At 39.2% G+C, this 21,342-nt stretch overlaps 1 protein-coding gene across 18 annotated transcripts in view; it reads left to right on the top strand.

Annotated features, from left to right (window-relative positions):
* The window catches only part of TCF4 (transcription factor 4), a 417,049-nt gene that overhangs the window by 345,219 nt on the left and 50,488 nt on the right, over positions 1-21,342 (top strand). For all 18 annotated transcript variants that reach the window (XR_015696633.1, XR_015696636.1, XR_015696632.1 and 15 more), the window contains 5 exons: positions 3,570-3,675; positions 11,011-11,144; positions 12,234-12,366; positions 16,491-16,558; positions 19,342-19,420. Coding sequence is in view for 1 of the 18 variants with exons in the window: in XM_087715341.1 (XP_087571467.1) it covers positions 3,570-3,675; positions 11,011-11,144; positions 12,234-12,366; positions 16,491-16,558; positions 19,342-19,420 (520 nt within the window). In the remaining 17 variants the exon portion in view is untranslated. The remainder of the gene's footprint in view (positions 1-3,569; positions 3,676-11,010; positions 11,145-12,233; positions 12,367-16,490; positions 16,559-19,341; positions 19,421-21,342) is intronic.

The raw sequence follows: 21,342 nt of genomic DNA, 5'->3' as shown, positions 1-21,342 counted from the left end.
CTATTAATATAGTTAGAAGGACCAGCATGATTGTATGCCTTCCATAGGATAATAATATTTGTCTATTCAAAATAATATAATGAAGAAGAAACATTCTGATCTAGTTTTTTTGTTCTCTCTTGCATATCAGTTATTCAATCATGTGCAACTCCATTCTTCATTTCAAAATAGTACAGATTAAATTCAAATTTGCATTCATTTGTAGTACAGACTAAGTTCAGGTTAGTTACAATAATCATGTTATGTCCCACTGTTTGGGTTTTTTTTTTTTTAATTGAGCATGATGTACAGATAAATTCAGATTTCCAGAGCCAGATAGATTTCATTTCAGGAATGGAAGAAATTGTCTGTTGAAAAGATGCAGCCTAACCTAAGCACTTAATTTTTTTTTCAATGTACCATATTTCATTCTTGAACAGTGTGCTAGGGCATGCAATAATATCAAACTTCAGGATGTATGTCTTCTCTTTCACTGTGAAATCATTTCCCTGAGGTCAGCAGCTTCATTGGCTTCCAGAGCTTCAAGTCCCAAGAGAAGGCATGTTCAGAAAACTGCTTCCACAGATATTTTTCACATTGGAAACAGAGGCAGTAAAAGATAATACAGAGGGGTGAAAAATGTGTGATAGATAAGTAGATGATAGATAGATAGATAGATAGATAGATAGATAGATAGATAGATAGATAGATAGATAGATAGATAGATTCTGTGTTTCCTCGAAAAAAGGACAGGCACTTGGCCTTGTTTTTGGGGAGGTCTTATTATTTATGAGGTGCAGGAGGCAGCGAACGTGGTCACCTCATGGCTGCTGCTGTGTTGCAATATTTTCAGGGAGGGCTTATTTTCGGAAAAACAGGTTAGATGCCATGTTTCCCTGAAAATACAACCTACCCCGAAAGTAAGTCCTAGCTTGACTCACCATTCATCAAGCTCTCCATGGTAGTGGATCTGACTATTTGAGAGACCGCCTTCTGCCAATTACCTCCCTTCGTCCCATCAGATCGCATAGAGTAGGCCTCCTCCGAATTCCATCCGCCAGTCAGTGCCGACTGGCGACTACGCGGAGGAGAGCCTTCTCGGTTGCAGCTCCGACGCTTTGGAACGATCTCCCTGTGGAGATTCGTACCCTCACCACCGTCCAGGCCTTCCGCACAGCCCTCAAGATCTGGCTAGCCCGTCAGGCCTGGGGATAAGACCTGTACTTGCCCCACCCGAATGTTGAATGAATGTTGTGTTTTATCGGTTTATTTTTTATTCACACTTTTTTTCTTTCTTGTGTTTTGTCCTACACTCCCTTCCCATTAATTGTAAGCCACCCTGAGTCCCCTCAGGGAAAAGGGCGGCCTATACATTTAAATAAAATGAAAAAATGAAAAAATGATTTTTACACATGCACCCAATATAAGCCCTCCCCCCACAAAAAATAAGCTCTAATTAAGACCCTGTCCACTCCAGGGTGCATGAGTAAAAAACTAGGGTGGGTGGGGGGTAGAGCTGCCCTATTACTTATCTTTGGACACTTGCAGCCAGGCCTCGCATACCCTGTCTTGCCAACCCATTTCTTCTGCAGCTGGCAAGGCTTTCCTAAAGGCCTCTGCAGCCGATAACAGAGCTATGGATCAATAAAGGCTTTGGGAAAGCCTTGCCAGCTGCAGAAGTTCCTGAAGGCCTCTGACAACGAAAAGGAGGCCTGGGGCAATGCACGCGAGTGAAGTGAGTCAGTGGATGACATCCCCCCCCCCCGCTCTGAAAATCAGACCTGGTTCCATTTTTTGGTGGCAAAAAAAATGTAAGACAGAATCTTATTTTCGAGGAAACACGATAGGAGGTTAGGTAGATAGATGACTGACAGACAGACAGACAGACAGACAGAGAGGACCAGCTCTTTCTGCCTTCTTGCAACAATGAAAACAAACAGGATTGAGCCGGTGTGGTGCAATTAAGGTATCAGACGAGCAAGATTCAGTTCCACTGTCAACCACAGATGCTCACTAGGTGACTTGGCCCAAGTGATGTCTAAAGTTCCTTGTGGTTGGAAAAAACTGGAGGAGGCTATAAAACAGATGGTTCATAAAATTTAATGTTTCTCTGGTAGTGTGCTAATGGTATACCTTTTCATCTCAAATCTGGTGTATTTTCCATTGTTCCTAAGGGGGTCCCAAATATGTCGTGTTTCCCCATCATGAAGATCATGATTCCATCTATTTATTTATTTATTTTCCAAAACCAATTTTTCTTAAGAAAATTAGTGAATAGGAAGCTGGCATGCCACAGTAAAATTGTGAGTCTTTGGTATCTTATTTAGTAGACTGTATACCACAAAACTGCAATTTAGATGGCAAAAGATATCCTGAGTGATAAGTTTTCCTTCTGTTTTGTGAATATATATTTGGATTTATATTGGGTGGGAATACTAGGGTAGGCCTTTTAAGTGTATACTCCCAGGATTTGAATTCATTGAAAAGTGGAGACAGGTGTATGATCCCTCAATAGGAGAGGTTTTCAGGGTGAAAATTTTAGTCGTGTTATCATGTACTAAACATGATATTCAGTTTTGGTCACCATGATGTAAAAAAGATGTGGAGACTCTAGAAAAAGTGCAGAGAAGAGCAACAAAGATGATGTGGGGACTGGAGGCTAAAACATATGAAGAATAGTTGCAGGAACTGGGTATGTCTAGTTTAATAGAAAGAAGGACTAGGGGGAGACATGATAGCAGTCTTCCGATATCTCACAAAGAAGAGGGAGTCAAACTATTCTCCAAAGCATCTGAGGGTAGAACAAGACGCAGTGGAGGGGGGAGGCTAATCAAGGAGAGAAGCAACTTAGAACTGAGGAGAAATTTCCTGACAGTGAGAACAGTTAATCAGTGGAACAATTTACCTCCAGAAGTTGTGAATGCTCCAACACTGGAAGTTTCAAAGAAGATGTTGGATATCCATTTGTCTGAAGTGGTGTAGGGTTTCCTGCCTAGGCAGGAGGTTGTACTAGAAGACCTCCAAGGTCCCTTCCAACTATTCTATTCTATTTTATTCTAGACAAACTGTGACCTATTGGGTCATAGTTTCAAAGACATTTCCTGACCTATAAAAGAAACAGAATGACCACAGGCAGGCAAACCTAGTGGGAGTAGAGGAGATTTCTGACTTCCTACCATCTTCTCCATTTACTTTCCTTGTCGGAATCTGTCAGGGCACATTGGAAGTGATGATCACATGATCACGGATGCCTGGCAGTGATATGGAAAAGGCCATAATTTTGTCAAATTTCAGTCCTGCAGTAGTCATGGTTTCCAGATTTTGGGCTCATTTTTTATAAGATAATCCATTTGAGTTTCATTTTCAAAAATTGTTTCCCTACGATGCACTGTTTTATCCAATTGAAGGTTAGAAAAGTAGATTTTCGGCAGTAGATTCAATATTTGCTAAAGTAGGTTTTAACTGCAGCCATATATCAATAAAGAGAATCATACTGTGGTGCTGTTCAGTTTAAAAAAAATTAAAAAATTCTAATTCTTGGAAAGATATTAGTGCATTTAACATTTTGCTCTTGTTCTTTCTGTCCATAGGTTTATGCCCCTTCTGCAAGCACTGCCGATTACAATCGGGATTCGCCCGGCTATCCATCCTCAAAACCACCAGCCAGCACTTTTCCTAGTTCTTTCTTCATGCAAGGTAGGATGTTATCATAGAATGGATTTTCTGATGCATGTCCTTGAGGGTCAGTGGACAAGACGCTGAATTCCTGAGCTCAGTTCTTTGTTTACGGAGTTTCCTGCCAGATGGACAATTCCAGGCAATCTTGATTTCTCTTTCAAAGCTAAGGGGTTAACGCAGTAGCATGCCAGACAGATAAAGGACGATCAAGGCCACAAGACATATTGCAGATTTGAAAGGGATCTTTTAATAAACATTTTGTACAATCGGTTTTGCTGCCAAATTCGAACTCACAATATGCAACATTGGTTACTTTGTTGCTCTTCCAAATGTTTATGGAAGTGAACATATTTATTTGGTAGTGAAATAATAGTATTAGTGTCACTTTGAATTCAGATGCACAGACTCCTACATAGCAAATGTGCTCGTGATTTGATGCAAACGTAAATTGCTGGGCTCCCAGGACAAAATGGAGCTGCCCCTTATCCAGATCTTAACGTTCATTGGGAAGGATGGTAAACATGGAGAAAAATGTATCCATATGCCACTTCCTTCCACTTAAAATTAAGGAGTTACTATATTTTTCAGAGTATAAGACACACTGGAGTATAAGACGCACCAAGATTTTGAAGAGGCAAATTTTTTAAAAAAGGTTTTGCACTCTGCAGACCTCCCAAAAATGGCCCGTTTTCACACAAAAAAGGGCATGCATAGCCTTTAGGAGGCTTATAGAATGCTCCTGAGGGCTGGGGGGGGGGATTTCTGCTCTCCCCAGCCTGCCCTCCCCAGCCCCCAGGAGCACTCTGAAAGCTTCCTAAAGGCTATGCACAGCCATTTTGTTGAAGGGGTGGGGTTTCAGGAGGCAGAAAATGCTGTATTCAGTGTATAAGACACACCCAGATTTTCAGCCTCTTTTTTGAGGGAAAAAGATGCGTCTTATACTCCAAAAAATACAGTTGCCTGAAGTGATAAGACCTGAAATGCAGCATTTGGAACTCTGAACAGCAGTGGAGCACAATAGAGCTCAAGAAATAACGATAGGTTCCATTTTCTCTAGTGGAAATACTTTGATTACAGATATTTTCAGCAAGATGTGCCAAACAAACTGATGCATGCTGTGAGTCTAATCATATTCAGTGGGCCTCACTGTCCTTCGGCATGATTTGAATCACAACCTTGAAGCCCCAGTGTTGGCTGCACTCAAAAATATTTTGTATTTTGCATCATGTATTGACAGCAGAGAGAATTGTATTTGCACAATATTGGAAACATGAGAACACCCCACCAGATGAAAATATAATTCGGAAAACATTGAACTGTGCAGAGATGGATAGGCTTACATTAAAAATAAAAGATAAAGGAGATATAGAATATTAACGTGAGATTAGATACAAGAGGTAGAAGTTAGAAGAAGAAAGATCATTGCTATGTGTATGTAAAAGATAAACGTTATGTATGACTATAAGTATGCCAGTATATTTAATAGAAGCACAAATAAGTTAATGCAACTATAATTATTTGTTATAATTACTACATTTATTATTATTATTGTTACTATATTTGTTGTTTTTTCACTAAAATGAAATACCTGGACAATATACTGTTTTCAAAATATTTCAAAATATTTATATATAGATAAAAAATATATTACCAAAAAAATTGTATAAAAGCAGCTAATGGGATGAATGTTTTCAGTTCTTTGCGTTCACTTCAAAGAATTACCTTATAATACTACCAATAGCATTGTAGGTCAAATAGTTTGTAACACTATTCAATTGATAGAGCAATTAAATTGATTAGAAAAATCTAAGGTGTAATCAGTCCCACATGGAGAAGAGTTATTCACTCACCTTAAATATAATTTCAGAAATGAGATTTTACATGTAAACTAATCATTGGTGGAGAAAAAAAAAGATATTAAAAAAAACTTTATATTCCACAGCTGTATTTATTAATGATATTATTGCTTGAGCTCCATGAAAATCCCACAAAACCAACTTTTCTAATATATCCATTGGCCGTGCAGGGAGTTACAAACCAATGCAACTAGAAAGCAACAGGTGGGAAAATTTGCAAGAATTTTAATTGGTCTCATCTAGTCTAGTTGCTCCTTGTGGAATGGCTTCTTGTCTCTTAAATTAGGTGCAGATTTTATTTTTGTCCTTTAAATTGTAGGTCCTTATAGGGGAGGGGGCAGCATAAAAATGAAATAAGAAAATAAATTAAATAAATAAAAATAACTGCATTTTTGGGTACAAACGTCTTTAAATGTTGTGTTTCTTTTGTTGCTTTTGTTAAAGTATAGACATTTTATTTATAACTATTGCTCCCCTCATTTATTCATTGTTTGGAGTTTTAGAGACTAACTCTGAGTAGCTTACAATTCCTACATACTTATAGTATTTAGAATTAAAGCCTCGAAATGTAATTTAAACAAGAATAGTTCATAATCCACAACATCACCATTATCATGTCATCCTCATTTTACCTCCTGGGTCTACTTTCCTGGGAGTAAAATGAGGCCTTTCATAAGAAATGGGAGATTAGACATAAACAATCAAAAGACAGCAGCTTAGCATATAAACAAGGATTCAGCCCTGGTGGCCAGATATTTAGGAAGAAGCACTTCGGATACTTCAAAAAGACTCTACCTAATGAAAGCACTATGAAGGAGGGCAGAAAATTTCTTTTGCAGTTTTTGACATTCTGTTTATAACCCCCAAACTATCAATAAACAGAACTTGCTGAAATCTCTGTTTCCTTGATTTTGCCCAGCTGGTGTGGAACTGTGTCATGTTTCCCTCACTCCCAATCCTCACAGATAGTCCAGAAAGAAGTAGAAATCAATAGTATTGAAAGTACATGAGCGATCCAGTAGGATTATGATAAGACATCTTTATAAGACCCTGATGGTGAACCTATGGCACGCACGCCCAGGTGGTAGGCAGAGCCCTCTCTCTGGGCACACAACCTTTGCCCCAGCTCAGCTCTACCATGCATGCGTGTATTCCTCCTGCTGGCCAGCTGATTTTCAGGTCTCTGCTGTGCATGCGCCCTGCTCCTGCCCCCACAGCCCATTTTTGGCCCTAGGAGGCTGCAGGGAAGCCTACTAGGCCCAAAACAGGACACAGGGTCAGTTGCGTGCGCATGTGCAGAGGGCTGGGCAAGGGGGAACGCAGGGGGGTCACGCACACATGAGCAGAGGGATGGGGCATGGGGGACTTCTGGCATGTGACGACAAAAAGGTTAGCCATCACTGTTATAAGACATCAACAACAGCAGTTGCATTCCCATATCAGAATCCTAAAGTGTACTATTGATTCTTATTCCTCAAGTTCCCTAACCAATTTCGTTGTATTTAAGTACAATGACAATAAAGATTATAATTATAAGTTTGGTTTCCCAGTCTCAAGTATTTCAACTGTTGGCCAAATTTGCCCTCATGGTCCACAACCTATAGCTTGATAATAATCAAACATGGACACTTTCCTGCTCTTATTGCCATCATGTAGGTTTGAAGTTCACTTTATCAATATTTTCAGTCATATTTTTTCTTGTTGTATGTTATTGCCACTCTAGGCATCCCATGTCCTGCTTCAGCTCCCAAAGCTTCTCAGTGGAGGATGGGGCCCCTAGATGGAAAATAGGAGAGGCTCCTTCTGAGCAATTGTGCTAAGAGGCCCAGCCACCTCTATATTTCAAGGTTCAATTAGGCCAACCAAGACCACAGGAAAGTCCTCAAGCATCCCCTAGAAATCACATGTATCCATTAGATAGCCAAGGTGGACCAATCAAATGGCTATATTCTCCCTGCAAAGGTCAGTGGTGCAAGAAATGTCCATCTTGGAAGTTTCTCAAAAGGTGGAACATTGATTAAAAATATATTATCCCATTATTTAGAAAAGGCTTTGATGATAAGGAAATTCATAATTAATGTGTCTGTCAGTAACTGTTAGCCATGTTAGCTAAATGAATTCAGTTATAACGTATTTAGTGATTAGCGTATTTGAATCTAATGGACAAGCCTCCATATAGATCAGGGGTGTCAAACTCGTGTTCCATGGGCCGGATGTGTCACGCGCTGGCCACATCCACGCCCCATTTAGCAAAGGGGGAAAAGTCGTGATACGTCATGTGACAATGGCGTGACAACACGAGTTTGACACCCCTGATGTACACCCCTCATTTAATTAGCCAACTCAGTGTGTGGCTTTGGGTAAGTTACTATTTCTTAGTCTAACCAAAGATATATTCTGTTATTCTGAGGATAAAAATAAAAGGAAGGGGGAATTAGAGTATATTACTGAATACCAGGTAATTAGAACAAATAGCAATGGGAAGCTATCACTTTCACATCATCTTTGTAAGCTATCCAAGGTGTATCTCACTGGTCACTCTTGGGATGAGTAATCTTTCCAAAATTTTATTCAGAACCAGCAAAGCATCTTGCACACTTTTTTTCCCCAATGGGATATCAGTTTCTTTCGTGCTGATCAAGTTTACACACCATGGACCTGAAAGTGAATTCCAGCTTTAAAATGTGCTAAAAGTATCACATTCATACACATTTTGGAAGTGATGCCTCTCAGTGGGGAAACATATACCAATTACATTATACGGAATGACAAAAGTACAGATAGTCCTCAACTTACAGCAGTTCATTCAGTGACCATTCAAAGTTACAACGGCACTGAAAAAAGTGGTTTATGACTGTTTTTCACACTTATGACTTTTGCGGCGTCCCCTGGTCATGTGATCAAAATTCAGGTGCTTGGTAACTGGTTCATATTTATGGCAGTTGCAGTGTCCTGGGGTCACGTGACACACCCCCAAGTCAGTGGGGAAGCCAGATTCACTTAATAGCCATGTTACTAACTTAAGAACTGCAATGAGTAACTTAACAACTGTGGCAAGAAAAGTCGTAAAATGGAGAAAAATGTTTCACTTAGCAACATATTTTTTTCACTTAGCAACATAAATTTTGGGCTCAGTTGTGGTCATAAGTTGAGGACTGCCTGTTCTTTAAAGATATCACATTATTTTTCTGTGCTAGAGGAGTCGGTTACATCCCAGCTACATTTATTGTTGGTCAGCTCCTTATTTAAATTTTAGATGGTTACTCCCTTGTGAGCAATCCCGTCAAAATCTTTTGAGAAAATAGTTTCATGTTGTCCATTATGACTCAGTGTATTATCATAGATTTATTAAAGATAGAGAGTAGACATGGATTTGATGCTTCCAACTTATGCTAAAGATTACTTTTTTTATAGCCTAGCTCCCTCAAAGATTGTTAACAGTTTGCTGTCCTCTTGAAATTAGAGATCAAAGAGAAGAAGCTTCAGATGTCTCCATTGTTGATTTGAGTTTTGGGTTATGTTCAAATAAATTTGCAGCAAGGCAGAAACTATTAGATTCCAATGACCAGGCCGAGCTTCACATTTGACCCACAAATATGATATGCAACCATGCTTCCAACTTTTAAACTCTGTTTATGCTTTCTTGATTTAATTTCCTTCAAGGATATTGGAAGGCAGATTCAAGAACATCCCCAGTGTCTTAAATTTTATCCTTGTGGCTTATACTATTGAAAGTTTGACTTTATTGTACTTTCCATGTGGACAAAAATTACTGCATAATATTCTTGGATCGCCAGATAAATAGTACATTACATACCTTCTGGATAATCAAAACTCAAATAATACACTCCAGATTGTTTTGTTAATCTATGAGACTAGGCATCAATTTATTGTCAAGAAGAAAATAGTTGTGTTTATGCCTTATCTTAAAATAGCTCATAATGTATTTTACCCTAAAAAATTATTGCAAATTAATGAGTTCAGTTTAGTTGATCCTTGTATTTTGATCTATAGCCATAATACCATAATGAAGTTTTAGTTATCTCTCAACTCCTCCCCTAAACCAATTATCTGAGTTCAAAAAATAAGGGTTCATCAACTGAAAAGTGGAAAAAACAGAATTCTGGAGACAAATTTCTTTTAAGTTTAAATATGTATCTTTTCCAAATAGCTTTTGTTGGTAAATGTCTGTCTACAGGAAAACCCAATGATGCTTTTTAAAGAGGCAACTGGACTTTGTTTTTTCTTTGAAGACGCTTCAGAGCTGAAGAAGCTTCTTGGATAAGATACGAAATGTCTTCAAAGAAAAAAAAAACAGAAAGTCCAGTTGCCTCTTGAAAAAAGCATCTTTGGGACAACCACGACCTAAACGACTAAGAATCTCTACGGGAAAAGTTTCTGAGCATCTCCCTAAATCATAGATATCTCTATTCTAATTCATAAATATTTTATATATGACATTGGGATATGAAGTTGGCCAAAAAGTCAAGTCCTGGAATCAAAATATTTGTGTATTTATGTGCTAAATTAAAACCCCAGAATCTACTTAGACTCTTATTTTAAATGCGCTTAAAAAAAAAAAACATGTTAGGTTCCAGTTTTATCGAGCATGGATTAATAACAATATAGGTCACAACTATGTGGGTTTCTGATAAAAATAGCACAAATGTTTTAAAAATTGCACAGAATATCTCTGACTAATTAGTGGTGATTTCAGAAATGTCATTTGCACTCCTGTTTAGAAAACTTTAAAAAATAATGCTCATGTAGTTACATAAGATTAGTGTGGCTCCTATATGACAAAGGATGATAACACAGTTTCCCCACTTGTGATTGCTATCTTTTATTGCAAACTGCTATCCAGCACTGTGACACATAAGACATTAATCAAACCTTATTAGAATGCTAATTTTAACATTTACTAAAAACACAACCTTGGATTGTTAGTCAGAGAATCGAGTATTCATAGAAGCTATATTTAGAATAGAATAGAATAAAATAGAAAGAGGAAGAGAAGAGTTAGAAGGGACCTTGGAGGTCTTCTAGTCCAACCCCCTGCCTAGGCAGAAACCCTACACCACTTCAGACAAATGATTATCCAACATCTTCTTTAAAACTTACAGTGTTGGAGCATTCACAACCTCTGGAGGCAAGTTGTTCCACTGATTAATTGTTCTAATTGTCAGGAAAGTTCTCCTTAGTTCTAAGTTGCTTCTCTCCTTGATTAGTTTCCACCCATTGCTTCTTGTTCTACCCTCAGGTCCTTTGGAGAATAGTTTGACTCCCTCCTTGTGGCAGCCGCTGAGATATTGGAAAACTGCTATCATGTCTCCCCTAGTCCTTCTTTTCATTAAACTAGACATACCCAGTTCCAGCATCCGTTCTTCGTATGTTTTAGCCTCTAGTCTTCTAATCATCTTTGTTGCTCTTCTCTGCACTCTTTCTAGAGTCTCAGCATCTTTTTTACATCGTACATTTTCTCCTGTACATTTTACAGACGGCCACCACAGCAGCGATCCGTGGAACTCATCCAGTGGAATGAATCCTCCTGGATATGGAGGCATGTTGGGCAATTCATCTCATATTCCACAGTCCAGTAGCTATTGCAGTCTCCATCCTCATGACCGCTTGGTAAGGCTACTAATCGGCACTATATGTCAATCTGTGTGTGCAACAAATATAGAAGACAAACTTTTCACCAATTTAAACCACTTTTTTCTCACACACTCATGTTTATCTCTGTTGGAAGAGAAGGACCATGGATTTCACTGCTTAAGAGAAAACCGTTTGACAAAAGCAGAGTTATAAATGAAGAAATCTGGTGCCTTTTCATGGACAACACGCACACAGAGAGAGAGAGAGACACCTCTGTACATTTCATGGTTTAAAAATAAAATCTCTTTTTTCCCACATGTGCGAGACTTTAAATCCTAATTGCAAAATGAGGAGGAGGCCAAGCAGAGCTAACTCTATACAGCAGAACCCTGTCTTGAGGATGCTTTCTTTTTTCTTTTCCCTTTGAAGATGCTTCTTTGCGTGACAATCTTTAAAACAGCCTTCGCTGACATAAATGCTAACAATTTTTACAGCCTTACAATGGAGTTTTGTTCTTTGATCCACTGTTCTGATGTTCTGCTGGGCTTCGGGTACAGGTCATGTTGTACCTTACGCCTAGGGGTCTCTCAGCTACATATCAAAGATTTTAGGATGAAACAAGGGCACCCCCACCCCACCCCACCCAAAAAAGTCCCCCCTGGGAGATGTCACCAAATTGCTTTTTTTATAGTCTACTTTTCCATCCAAGCTGGGTGATCAAGGTTGTTTACAGGCAATAAGAGATCTCCTAAAAATAGGGGTTCATTGTACAATTGACCTTCTTCATGAGACATCACTCCCCCAAGGCAGAGTTGGCCTGCACCCTACTGCTTTTCTGAAAGGCCCCTTAAAAACGTGGTTTCGTGAGCAGATCTGGGGATCATGAATGGAGATGGAGTCGATCAAATGGCTGATTTGATTGTGTCATTGCGGGTGTGGAAGGTAGAATATGTTTTTTTTAATAGGTTTTATGGATTTTTAATTTTTTTGAGGCTGCCCGGAGTCACCTATTTATGAGTTATATAAATTTAGTGAGTGAGTGAATGAATGAATGATAAAATCAGCAACTCTGTACAACTATTACCTGCTAACTGAAATGTTATCTTTCCCTGCTGTGTGCCACAGAGCTACCCATCACACTCTTCAGCAGACATCAATTCCAGTCTTCCTCCAATGTCCACTTTCCATCGCAGTGCCACAACCCATTACAGTGCTTCTTCCTGTACACCTCCGGCAAATGGAACAGAAAGTATAATGGGTGAGTTGTAGGGTTCTTACCAGGGTGGGATTCAAAAATGTTAGCAACCAGTTTGCTGCCCGGTTGCTGCGTGGGCATGGGCATGGCCTACTTGGCCTCCTGCAGCATGGGGTGGGGAGGCATTGTCACCCTCCCCAGGCTCCAGAGGCTTTCCTTGAGCCTCCAGGAGAGTGAAAACATTCTGCCCCGGGCTCCAGAGGCTGGAAACGGACCCATTTCCAGACTTATGGGAGGCCCATTTTTCACCCTCCCAGAGCCTCTGCGTGGGCCCTGCACTTACCTGGCATCCAAAACAGGTCGCGTGGAGACTCCTGGGAGGCGCGGTGCAAGGTAGGCGAGGCCAGCCAGTCCTTGCAACTACCGATTCGGCGAATCAGATGTAAAATTAGCATCCGGTTCCTCTGAACCAGTCCGAACCAACTGAATGCCACCCCTTGTTCTTACTAAATTGAAGAAGGCAAGTCCTGTCAGTTTCTCCTCATCTGTTTTCTGGGGAAAGAGCTTGTGGGGCTGATCAGACATCACAGAGGAAAACTTTGCTTTTTTCATGTACTCACGGATTAAGAAGGATATTTGGTTGGAGTTCTTGCTATACCGACTGGAAACTCAAGTCAACAAGAGTGTAGGATTAGAGTTTGATCTGTGAATAATCCATCCCCTTTTATTTGCCTGGTCTGATTTTGCTCTCCAAGAAAGTAAACTTGTATTATTAAATTCCATTCTTGGCTGCTATTTCAAAGTTAACTTGCAATCTGGAAAAGGACAGAAACTTGAAGAGAAAATAATGGTTAACTGGTGGATATCCTAAGATAAAATTGCAGAGCAAGCAAAAAGAAATTGTCTAGGTGGATATTAAAACAGAAGCCACTTGGGTGCATTGGGTAAGGCACCAGGCTAGAAATTGGGAGAGTGTGAGTTCTAGTCCTACCTTCGACATTAAGCCAGCTGGATGACCTTGGGCCAGTCACTCTCTCTCAGCCCCAGGAAGATGGCAAGGGAAAAACACTTCCAAAAATCTTGCCAAGATAAATACAGGGACTGGTCCAGGCAGTCGCCAGAAATCAACACGGACTCGAAGGCATTAAAACAAAACAAAGAGAAAAAAAACCTGGAAGATATTAACTTAAGCGATGCTTCATTCTATGCAAAGTATTTTCTGTGTGTTTTCAAAGATTCAGAGCCTTTAAGCAGCCACTTACTAAGAAAGATTTAATGTAGCATATGCTAAAGATTAGTCCAGAAGATCTGCCTCGTTCATGTATTAATCCCACTTTCTACTCTCACTTTAAATGACGTTTTTGAATTGCAAGATACATAGCAGTATGTGGCTTTTTTAGTGGGAACATGATGTGCGCCTTTCCCTTGAAGCCTTGGTTTTACTGTGATTTTATTATGGGAATAGTCACATAATACTGCACTTAATTTTTTTACTAGTGTGTTAAGCTTCCAGTGCAGTGGGATGCTAAACTATCATATGGCACAAGAGGGACATGAATTTTATCCTGCTGTGTCAGTACATCTTATCTGAGAAAAATATCAAATTGGCTCAATTTTTCTATTTCCTGAATGTACTTGTTGCTCCTATTCAGGTTTGAGACTGGTGAACAGGCTGGCTGTTGCATTTATTAACTGAGAGTAATCCTCTATTTTTATTTATTTATTTTGGTATAGCTAGCTCTAGCTTGCAAAACCATTATATTCCTGCCAGTGAAGACTGTGAAGCACGTATAGGGCAGTTTTTATGTAACCTTGGCATATACAAAAGATTTCATACAATTATATAAAGGGCATCCACAAACAAATCCATTAATGCAGATGATTATTTAGACATTATGCCAGAAACACGGGGATTATAATTATTGTAATATCACCTTTATAATTTCACCCTTATGAAAATAGTTGCATTTAACATTCTGGTATAGATATTTTGGGGGGTATATTTAAAAGGATGGGATTAATTATTAGCTCTCTCATGCTATGGATTTGATGATGTTTTTTTGAGTTGGACAGAACACAAGGCTTGAAATCACACCATTAGTTCATAAAGGTAAAGTCTTTGAGTTGAGCTCTGCCCCTGATGAGTTTATAGACAAATGCAAATTGTTTTCTTGACACACACACCCCACACACCATTGGCATTATGTGTGGATCACAATAGGATCGCTCAAATGATGTTTGAATCATCTTATGCAAAGCCGTCCGTTAGCTTTGCATGTCACATGAAGCGGTGTGGTTGAATGTAGTCTGGAATCACAGGAGAAAGGGGCTTTTTCCCAGAAGGCAAAGAGGCAGAAGGCTTGGAATGTCTGGTGGACAGGAAGAGAACAAGGTCAGGCACTGCCGAGCAGTTCACAGAATATACTGATAGCAGATAATTGCTTTAGTTTGGCAAGATTATGTTTGTAGAGAAGCAACAGTAAAGGAACTACTTCATGTGTTCTTCTGGGTTCTGAAAAACGGGCTGTGAAATTTATTTATTTCCTTACTAGCTGATAACCCAGAGTTGCCTGGGTATTTATTTATCCTAATCTTGTATTAGACAGGATTTCTAATGTTGGATTTTCCACCTTACCAGAAGGAGCCCCCTTGTGGAGTATTCTGAAGCTGTTACCATGGCAACTCCACTGCGCTGTACAGTAGAAGCCATTTTATGGCACAACAGGCTGTATCTTAACAGAACATACACCCCGAGAGGTGTTAGGGATGTCTTACCCACGAGAGATTAGATTAGATAATATCTTCTGTACTGGAGCTCAAGGCAATACCTCTCTCCCCTCATATTTTTCCACACAATATCAACTCTATAAAGTCCGATATTCTCAGTGAGAGATTATTTCAGATTTTCAGAATGACTTATTTGGAGTAATTTTCATCCATGGTTTCAGCAGGCATGGAGATGGCTTTGAAGAAGGGATTCAAAAACTGTTGTGTAAACCTTCACTTAACCCAGATAGGCAGGAGGGGGTGAGGGGAAAAACTCAAGATTGTCTTTGGTTTCTCCTTTAGTATAAGAGGAAATCAAGTAAATCTCAGTCAGGATTTCGAGATTGGGTTATTATACCTTCTAATGATACTGTTCTAATAATTCTTGTGGCCTCTGCTTCCTGATGTTATCTGCCTCAAAAGACTGACATAAGACATCTGGCTTCCTCAGCGTGATTAAATATAGGATAGAGGCAATGAGTAAGTCTTTACTTTGAGCAGAGGTGGGTTCCTACCAGTTCGCACCTATTCGGTAGAACCGGTTCGTCAAATCTACCGAACTGGTTAGAAAAGGTTCCACCAGTGGACTCGGAAAGCAGGCCACACCTACAGAAGAGGTTCCAAAAAAATTTGAAACTCACCACTGCCACACACACACACACACACACAGACACACAGAGAGAGAGAGAGACTGGCACAGAGAGAGAGGGAGGGAGGGAGGGAGAGAGAGAGAGAAAGGAAGAAAGAAATAAATAAAAAAAGAAAAAGAGTGAGATAGAGATGAAACAAAAAAGAAAAAAGGGACAGAGAGACAAAAGGAAGGAAGGAGGAAGGGAGGGAGGGAGAGAGAGAGAGAACACATGGCCGGCAAGCCACTCCCACCAGGTCATATGGCCGGCAAGCCACTCCCACAAAGGAGGCCACACCCACAGAGTAGGTTCCAAAAAATTTTGAAACCCACCACTGACTTTGAGGTAGATGCAATATCGAATTGTGCTGATTTCAGACTCCCATCTCTATACATTTAAAGGTAGTTGCATAAGGCCTCTGTTCTTTAGCCAAAAGAGAATAGCAAACTAAAACATATATAGGGTGCTTTGCAGTTCTCTTCTTGTAAAATGCTAGGTTAATACTGTACAAAGACCCACTGCTCTGTATCTCACTCACCACAGAAAGAAGACTAGATTGAAATAGCTTGCAACAAAAAAAAAAACATTTTGAACATGAAATATGAGAGGTATGTTTGAGATGTAAGAAATCCACCCTAATTAATAACAGTAACGCTAATTGCTATTTGTATAACTCACCCTTAAAAAGCAGCTGAATTATGGATATGGGTGCAGCGCATGGAAAACAAATTTATTTTCTGGTCTTCATGTGTGTTTTTTTTGTTTTGTTTTGTTTTTGGGCTTGTTTTTCAGCAAACAGAGGAAGCGGAGCTGCAGGAAGTTCACAGACAGGCGATGCGCTGGGGAAAGCACTTGCATCTGTAAGAAAGTATTTGTTTTGGATTATTTGAATAGCATGAACTTGGGTTGGAATCAATAACCAAATATGCACAAATTTATTGTGGCCAGTTAAAATAGTTTAGAATAAAAGCATGTTAAGATTGAATGCATGGCTCTGGAAAATCTAGATAATACAAGATAAATTCTTAATTGCAGGCTGTGATTTATAGTTTTCCATTCTCTTGGAAATCATAAGAAGCTTATGTTATGTGATTCAGTAGCCAAGCCCGTCCTGTAGTGGTTTCCTTGTCTGATTTGAAGCCTAAACCATATTTAATAGCAATAACACTTAGACTTATATGCCACTTCACAGTGCTTTTATAGCCCTCTCTAAGTGGTTTACAGAGTCAGCCTATTGCCCCCAACAATCTGGGTCCTCATTTTACCCACCACGGAAGGATGGAAGGCTGAGTCAACCTTGAGCCTGGTGGGATTTGAACTGCTGAACTGCAGGTAGCAGTCAGCTGCACTACTGCACTCTAGCCACTGCACCACCTCACTTTAAACTGATTTTACTTACAGGTGGTCTTCAAGTATGACTATCTTGACCATCGTGGTCATGACAGTCATAAAATGGATCATGTAGCAAGCCCTTCAGTCATAAAGCGAACTCATTGTTTACTTTGACATGTTTTTGTGAAAAAGCAATGCTGGTTTTCTGCAAAGCCAGTGTGAAAAAGGCCACATGACACTGCAAGCAGGCATAGATGCAGACATGTTGCTCAGTAGCCAAAGTGCGGTCACACGACTGGGGGAGCAGGTGCCATCAGAACTTCAGATCCAGGTCATAAGTCCTCTTTTTCAGGTCAGTTGTAACATCAAAGGGTTGCTAAGGCACTAGTCATAAGTCAAGGACTACCTGTACATATGTTCATCCAAAGAATGCTGGGAATTTATATCATGTAAAGATGTTAAACTTTCTGATTCAGATGTCTATTTTACATCATAGACAAACAGGTTGTAAAGTTATTTGGGACAAAGCCACAACCATAATTAATCTAGAGAGTTAGAATAATTTGAATAGCTCCATGAAATGTGAATTGCTGTACATTGATGTTATAGACTGGATGAGCAGTGTTCAAAAGCTATCCCTATCTCAGTGGTGAAATTCTATTTTTTTACTACCAGTTCTGTGGGCATGGCTTGGAGGGCGTGGCAGGGGAAGGATACTGCAAAATCTCCTTTCCTTTCCCACTCCTGGGGGAAGGATGTTGCAAAATCTCCATTCCCTCCCCACTCTGGGGCCAGCCAGAGGTGGTATTTGCCGGTTCTCCAAACTACTCAAAATTTCCACTGCCATTCTCTAGAACCGGTCAGAACCAGCTGAATTTCACCCCTGCCCTATCTCAATGCCAAATTACTTCAACTGTGTCTTTCAAATCTCCCGATAGTAAAGGGGAGTAAGTCCCACCGAGGTGGGATAGGATTTTGAATTTCCCTTTTTAGCCTTAAAGGCCTTTGGGAAACTCTCTGGTTTGAGGAACCTGCTTTTTTATGCCTAGTTCCTTTGGGATCTTATCCACCCATGTGGGCAGGGACCAAGTTTATGAATCCTTTCCATAGAATTACCACTTCCTGGTGGGGCGGTGAATCTGTAATCAGAAACTGTATCATCATTCCCAGTTCACATCTTTCAGTAATTTGTATGATATACTATCTGCTTAGGCACTGCATATGGGAAAGCAGGCTCCCAGAAGTCAGGGTAAAAAGATCAAAGGCCCTCTCAATCTGTTTTGCTGCAGTGATTGATATTTAAAAGCCAGCCTTGGCTTCCAATTGCCACCCATTCTATTTATTTCCCATCTCCAGTTTGGGTAAGGATCCATTAAGTATATATACAGTGCAATTCTACAAATTAAAACTTGCGTTGACTTTTAAATGAACTCTTAGTGTAATGTATTTTCTGGGCAGAGTGGGGTTCCAGTGAGTTCTCATGAGAATTGATGTTTTCAATGTCCAGCTAACATATGTTACAAAGACAAAAATTAGCAGGACTCCCAAATAATGGATACAGTACAAAATCTACTTTAACTGATGCCTGGAGGCATTGGTTAACTGAGAGATGATCAAGGGGTTAATTAATTTAATTGCCTTTGCAGAACCCTAAGGAAAAGTTCACGAGCCCAGCTTAAATAGTGGCCAATATGAATTCCCAGCATGGTCTGCTTTGATAATTTGACAAGATAAGAGTCTAATGATGTTTATGATTTCTAATCAGGTCCCAAATGATCACAGAAGCTTTATCTATTTGGGGTATTAAGTAGATAAACCCTTGAGAATCTTAACTAAAAGTTCTAATATACTTACTCAGCCAGGTATATGCAGTTGTACACAACAGTCAATATTATTTTTTCCATATTCTGTTTTGTAGGGTTTGCTTTAATAAGTATTTTTCACTATTCTATATTTTGATGTTTTCTTCTCCAAAACTTCATTCCTATAATAATTTAAGATTTTTAGCTTAAATTGACGTAATTGTCTGATTTCCCCCCCTCCATTTATATGTAAATATACGTATTTTAGTACTGTAGAATCTACTATGATAATTGTCTCTAAGGGATTAAAAAAAAAATTCTCACAAGTTGTCCATCACAACTGTCTTACTTCTTCATAATGTTTTTTGTCATAGTGGTTTCATATTCTTCATAGCGTCCTTTTCATCTTATGAGTCATAAGTCTAAGTATATTTATAATGAAGAGTGCCAATCCTCTGTCTGTATCCATTCCAAGTGATTTTAGATTAATTCTGTATCATCTTTTAAAGATTTACTCTCCAGATCATACCAACAACAGCTTTTCATCAAACCCTTCAACTCCTGTGGGTTCACCCCCTTCTCTCTCAGGTATTGTGGTTAAAATTATATTTTACCAGAAAGTTAATTTATGAAATAGCAAGAACATCTTTAAAATAATTGTTTTAAGCATGATCAGAAAGTTCAGTTATCTGAGAAACAATTTCAGACTGCCGCCTATTTAATATTTTGGGACTTAATAGTAAAATAAAAGTATTGCATGAAGATCTCTAGGAAAGTCTTATGCCCTACTGTACAACCGTGTAGGCTAGTTCCAGGGAGCAGATGGATATGTTCAGATATACTTTATTACTCAAGGCTGAGCTGCATAGTAAACAACCCTGATACTTGAACACTCAACTTGGTTTCTGAACACCCCACATGTAGAGCTTTTATTTTGTTTTCTGAATCCATGTATTAATGGCATAGACCCTGTAATGGTGAACCTATGGCACACGTGCCAGAGGTGGCACACAGAGCACACTGTGGGCATGCGCACCATCAGCAGCTGCTTTTCTGGTTTCCAGTGTGCTCATGCGTGCCGGCCAGCTGATCTTTGCATATGTCGGATCTCCAGAAACACAAAGACCAGCTGGCCAGTATACATGCACACGCTGGAAACCAGAAAACCAAGTGGCTGGCGTGTGCTTGCCAGCTGGTCTCCAAGTTTCAGGGGGGTCTGGCATGCACATGCATTCCTGTTTGGACATTTGGTGCCAAAAAGGTTCACCATCACTGACATAGACATTATACAATAGATTCATCAACCCATCCAGAAAGAAGAATGATTTCAAATACAACAATATGCAATTATTGCAACAATAATAAGTAATAATAAGCACTGTGCTTACGTTCCCCCAAAGGTTTAAGGAAACAGAATATAGAATACATTGGGTTGGATCTAAAATGAATCAATATATTTGTCAGTTTGTCATGACACAGACATTTTAATTGGTTCAATTCTTTTGAGGAAATATGAATTGCTAAAAGGAAAGTGAGACTAGTTCTAATGTATGGTCTCTTCTTCCATTATTAAGTTCTTCCTATATTATAGTCCAACCTGTTCCAAGGGTGATTTCCTGGCAAAAACAAAGGATTCCTGCATAGTACTGGAGAATAAACGCCAAGGTTAAAGCGGTTGAATATTTAATTCATGAGTAAGCAAGACTTTAGGGATGTAGCAGACAGTCATAACATCATGTACCCTACATTTTCCAATCTAGCAAGCTCACAGCCTTACTTCCTGCAGTTCAGACAGGCAGGAAGAGAGGAGTTACTATCAGTTTTTATCTTATCAGCAAAAAGAATACCAATTGAAGTTCAAGACAGAAAAGTCTGTCTTGTGTCTGGAAAGCATTTCAATTTCATGAAGCAAAGTTTATATGGCTGAGGGAGGGTGTGTGTGTGTATGTGTGTGTGTCATAAATAAATGGAGAAGAAAAGAAAAACATCCTAAGGCTATCTAAGTTAAACAAGTCATTCCAAAGGACATATTTAATGTCAACAATGTAATATCTTAACATTGACTGAGATTGATATAACATTTCCAAAATGTTACTATTTCTGTTGTTATCCTAGAGTGATAAACTATCATCTAAGATTTAAATGGATCTCTGGATGATTAATACCTTAATTTAGATTTGAAAGTTAACATTTTGCTTTCATGTGTGCTAATCTTGCTCAACCAGGAATTATAATGTGTTAGAACAACAGGGTGTGGCTATTGATTGCCTTTGAATGTTGGGAATTGTACTCAACTACAGGACCCCAAGTTAAAGAAGACTGATGTTATGTCCCAGTGATTCTTCTTGATGAAAAAAGACTGTGTCATAAATAGGCTTAATTATTCAGTATTCATGAATTATTGTACCATATACAAAAATATCTTTTCTAATATCTAAATTATTGTACTTCATAAACACATTCTATAAGGAGAGAGTTTTTAAAACTCTACCTGACCCTAGATCCTAAGA

This window comes from Thamnophis sirtalis, unplaced genomic scaffold (assembly GCF_051295495.1).
Source record: "Thamnophis sirtalis isolate CommonGarterSnake01/CBP01778 unplaced genomic scaffold, rThaSir2_p1.2 scaffold_5, whole genome shotgun sequence".
Classification (NCBI taxonomy): Eukaryota; Metazoa; Chordata; class Lepidosauria; order Squamata; family Natricidae; genus Thamnophis; species Thamnophis sirtalis.
Note: the sequence above shows the minus strand (reverse complement) of the source record. Positions and strands in the feature narration are given on the sequence as shown.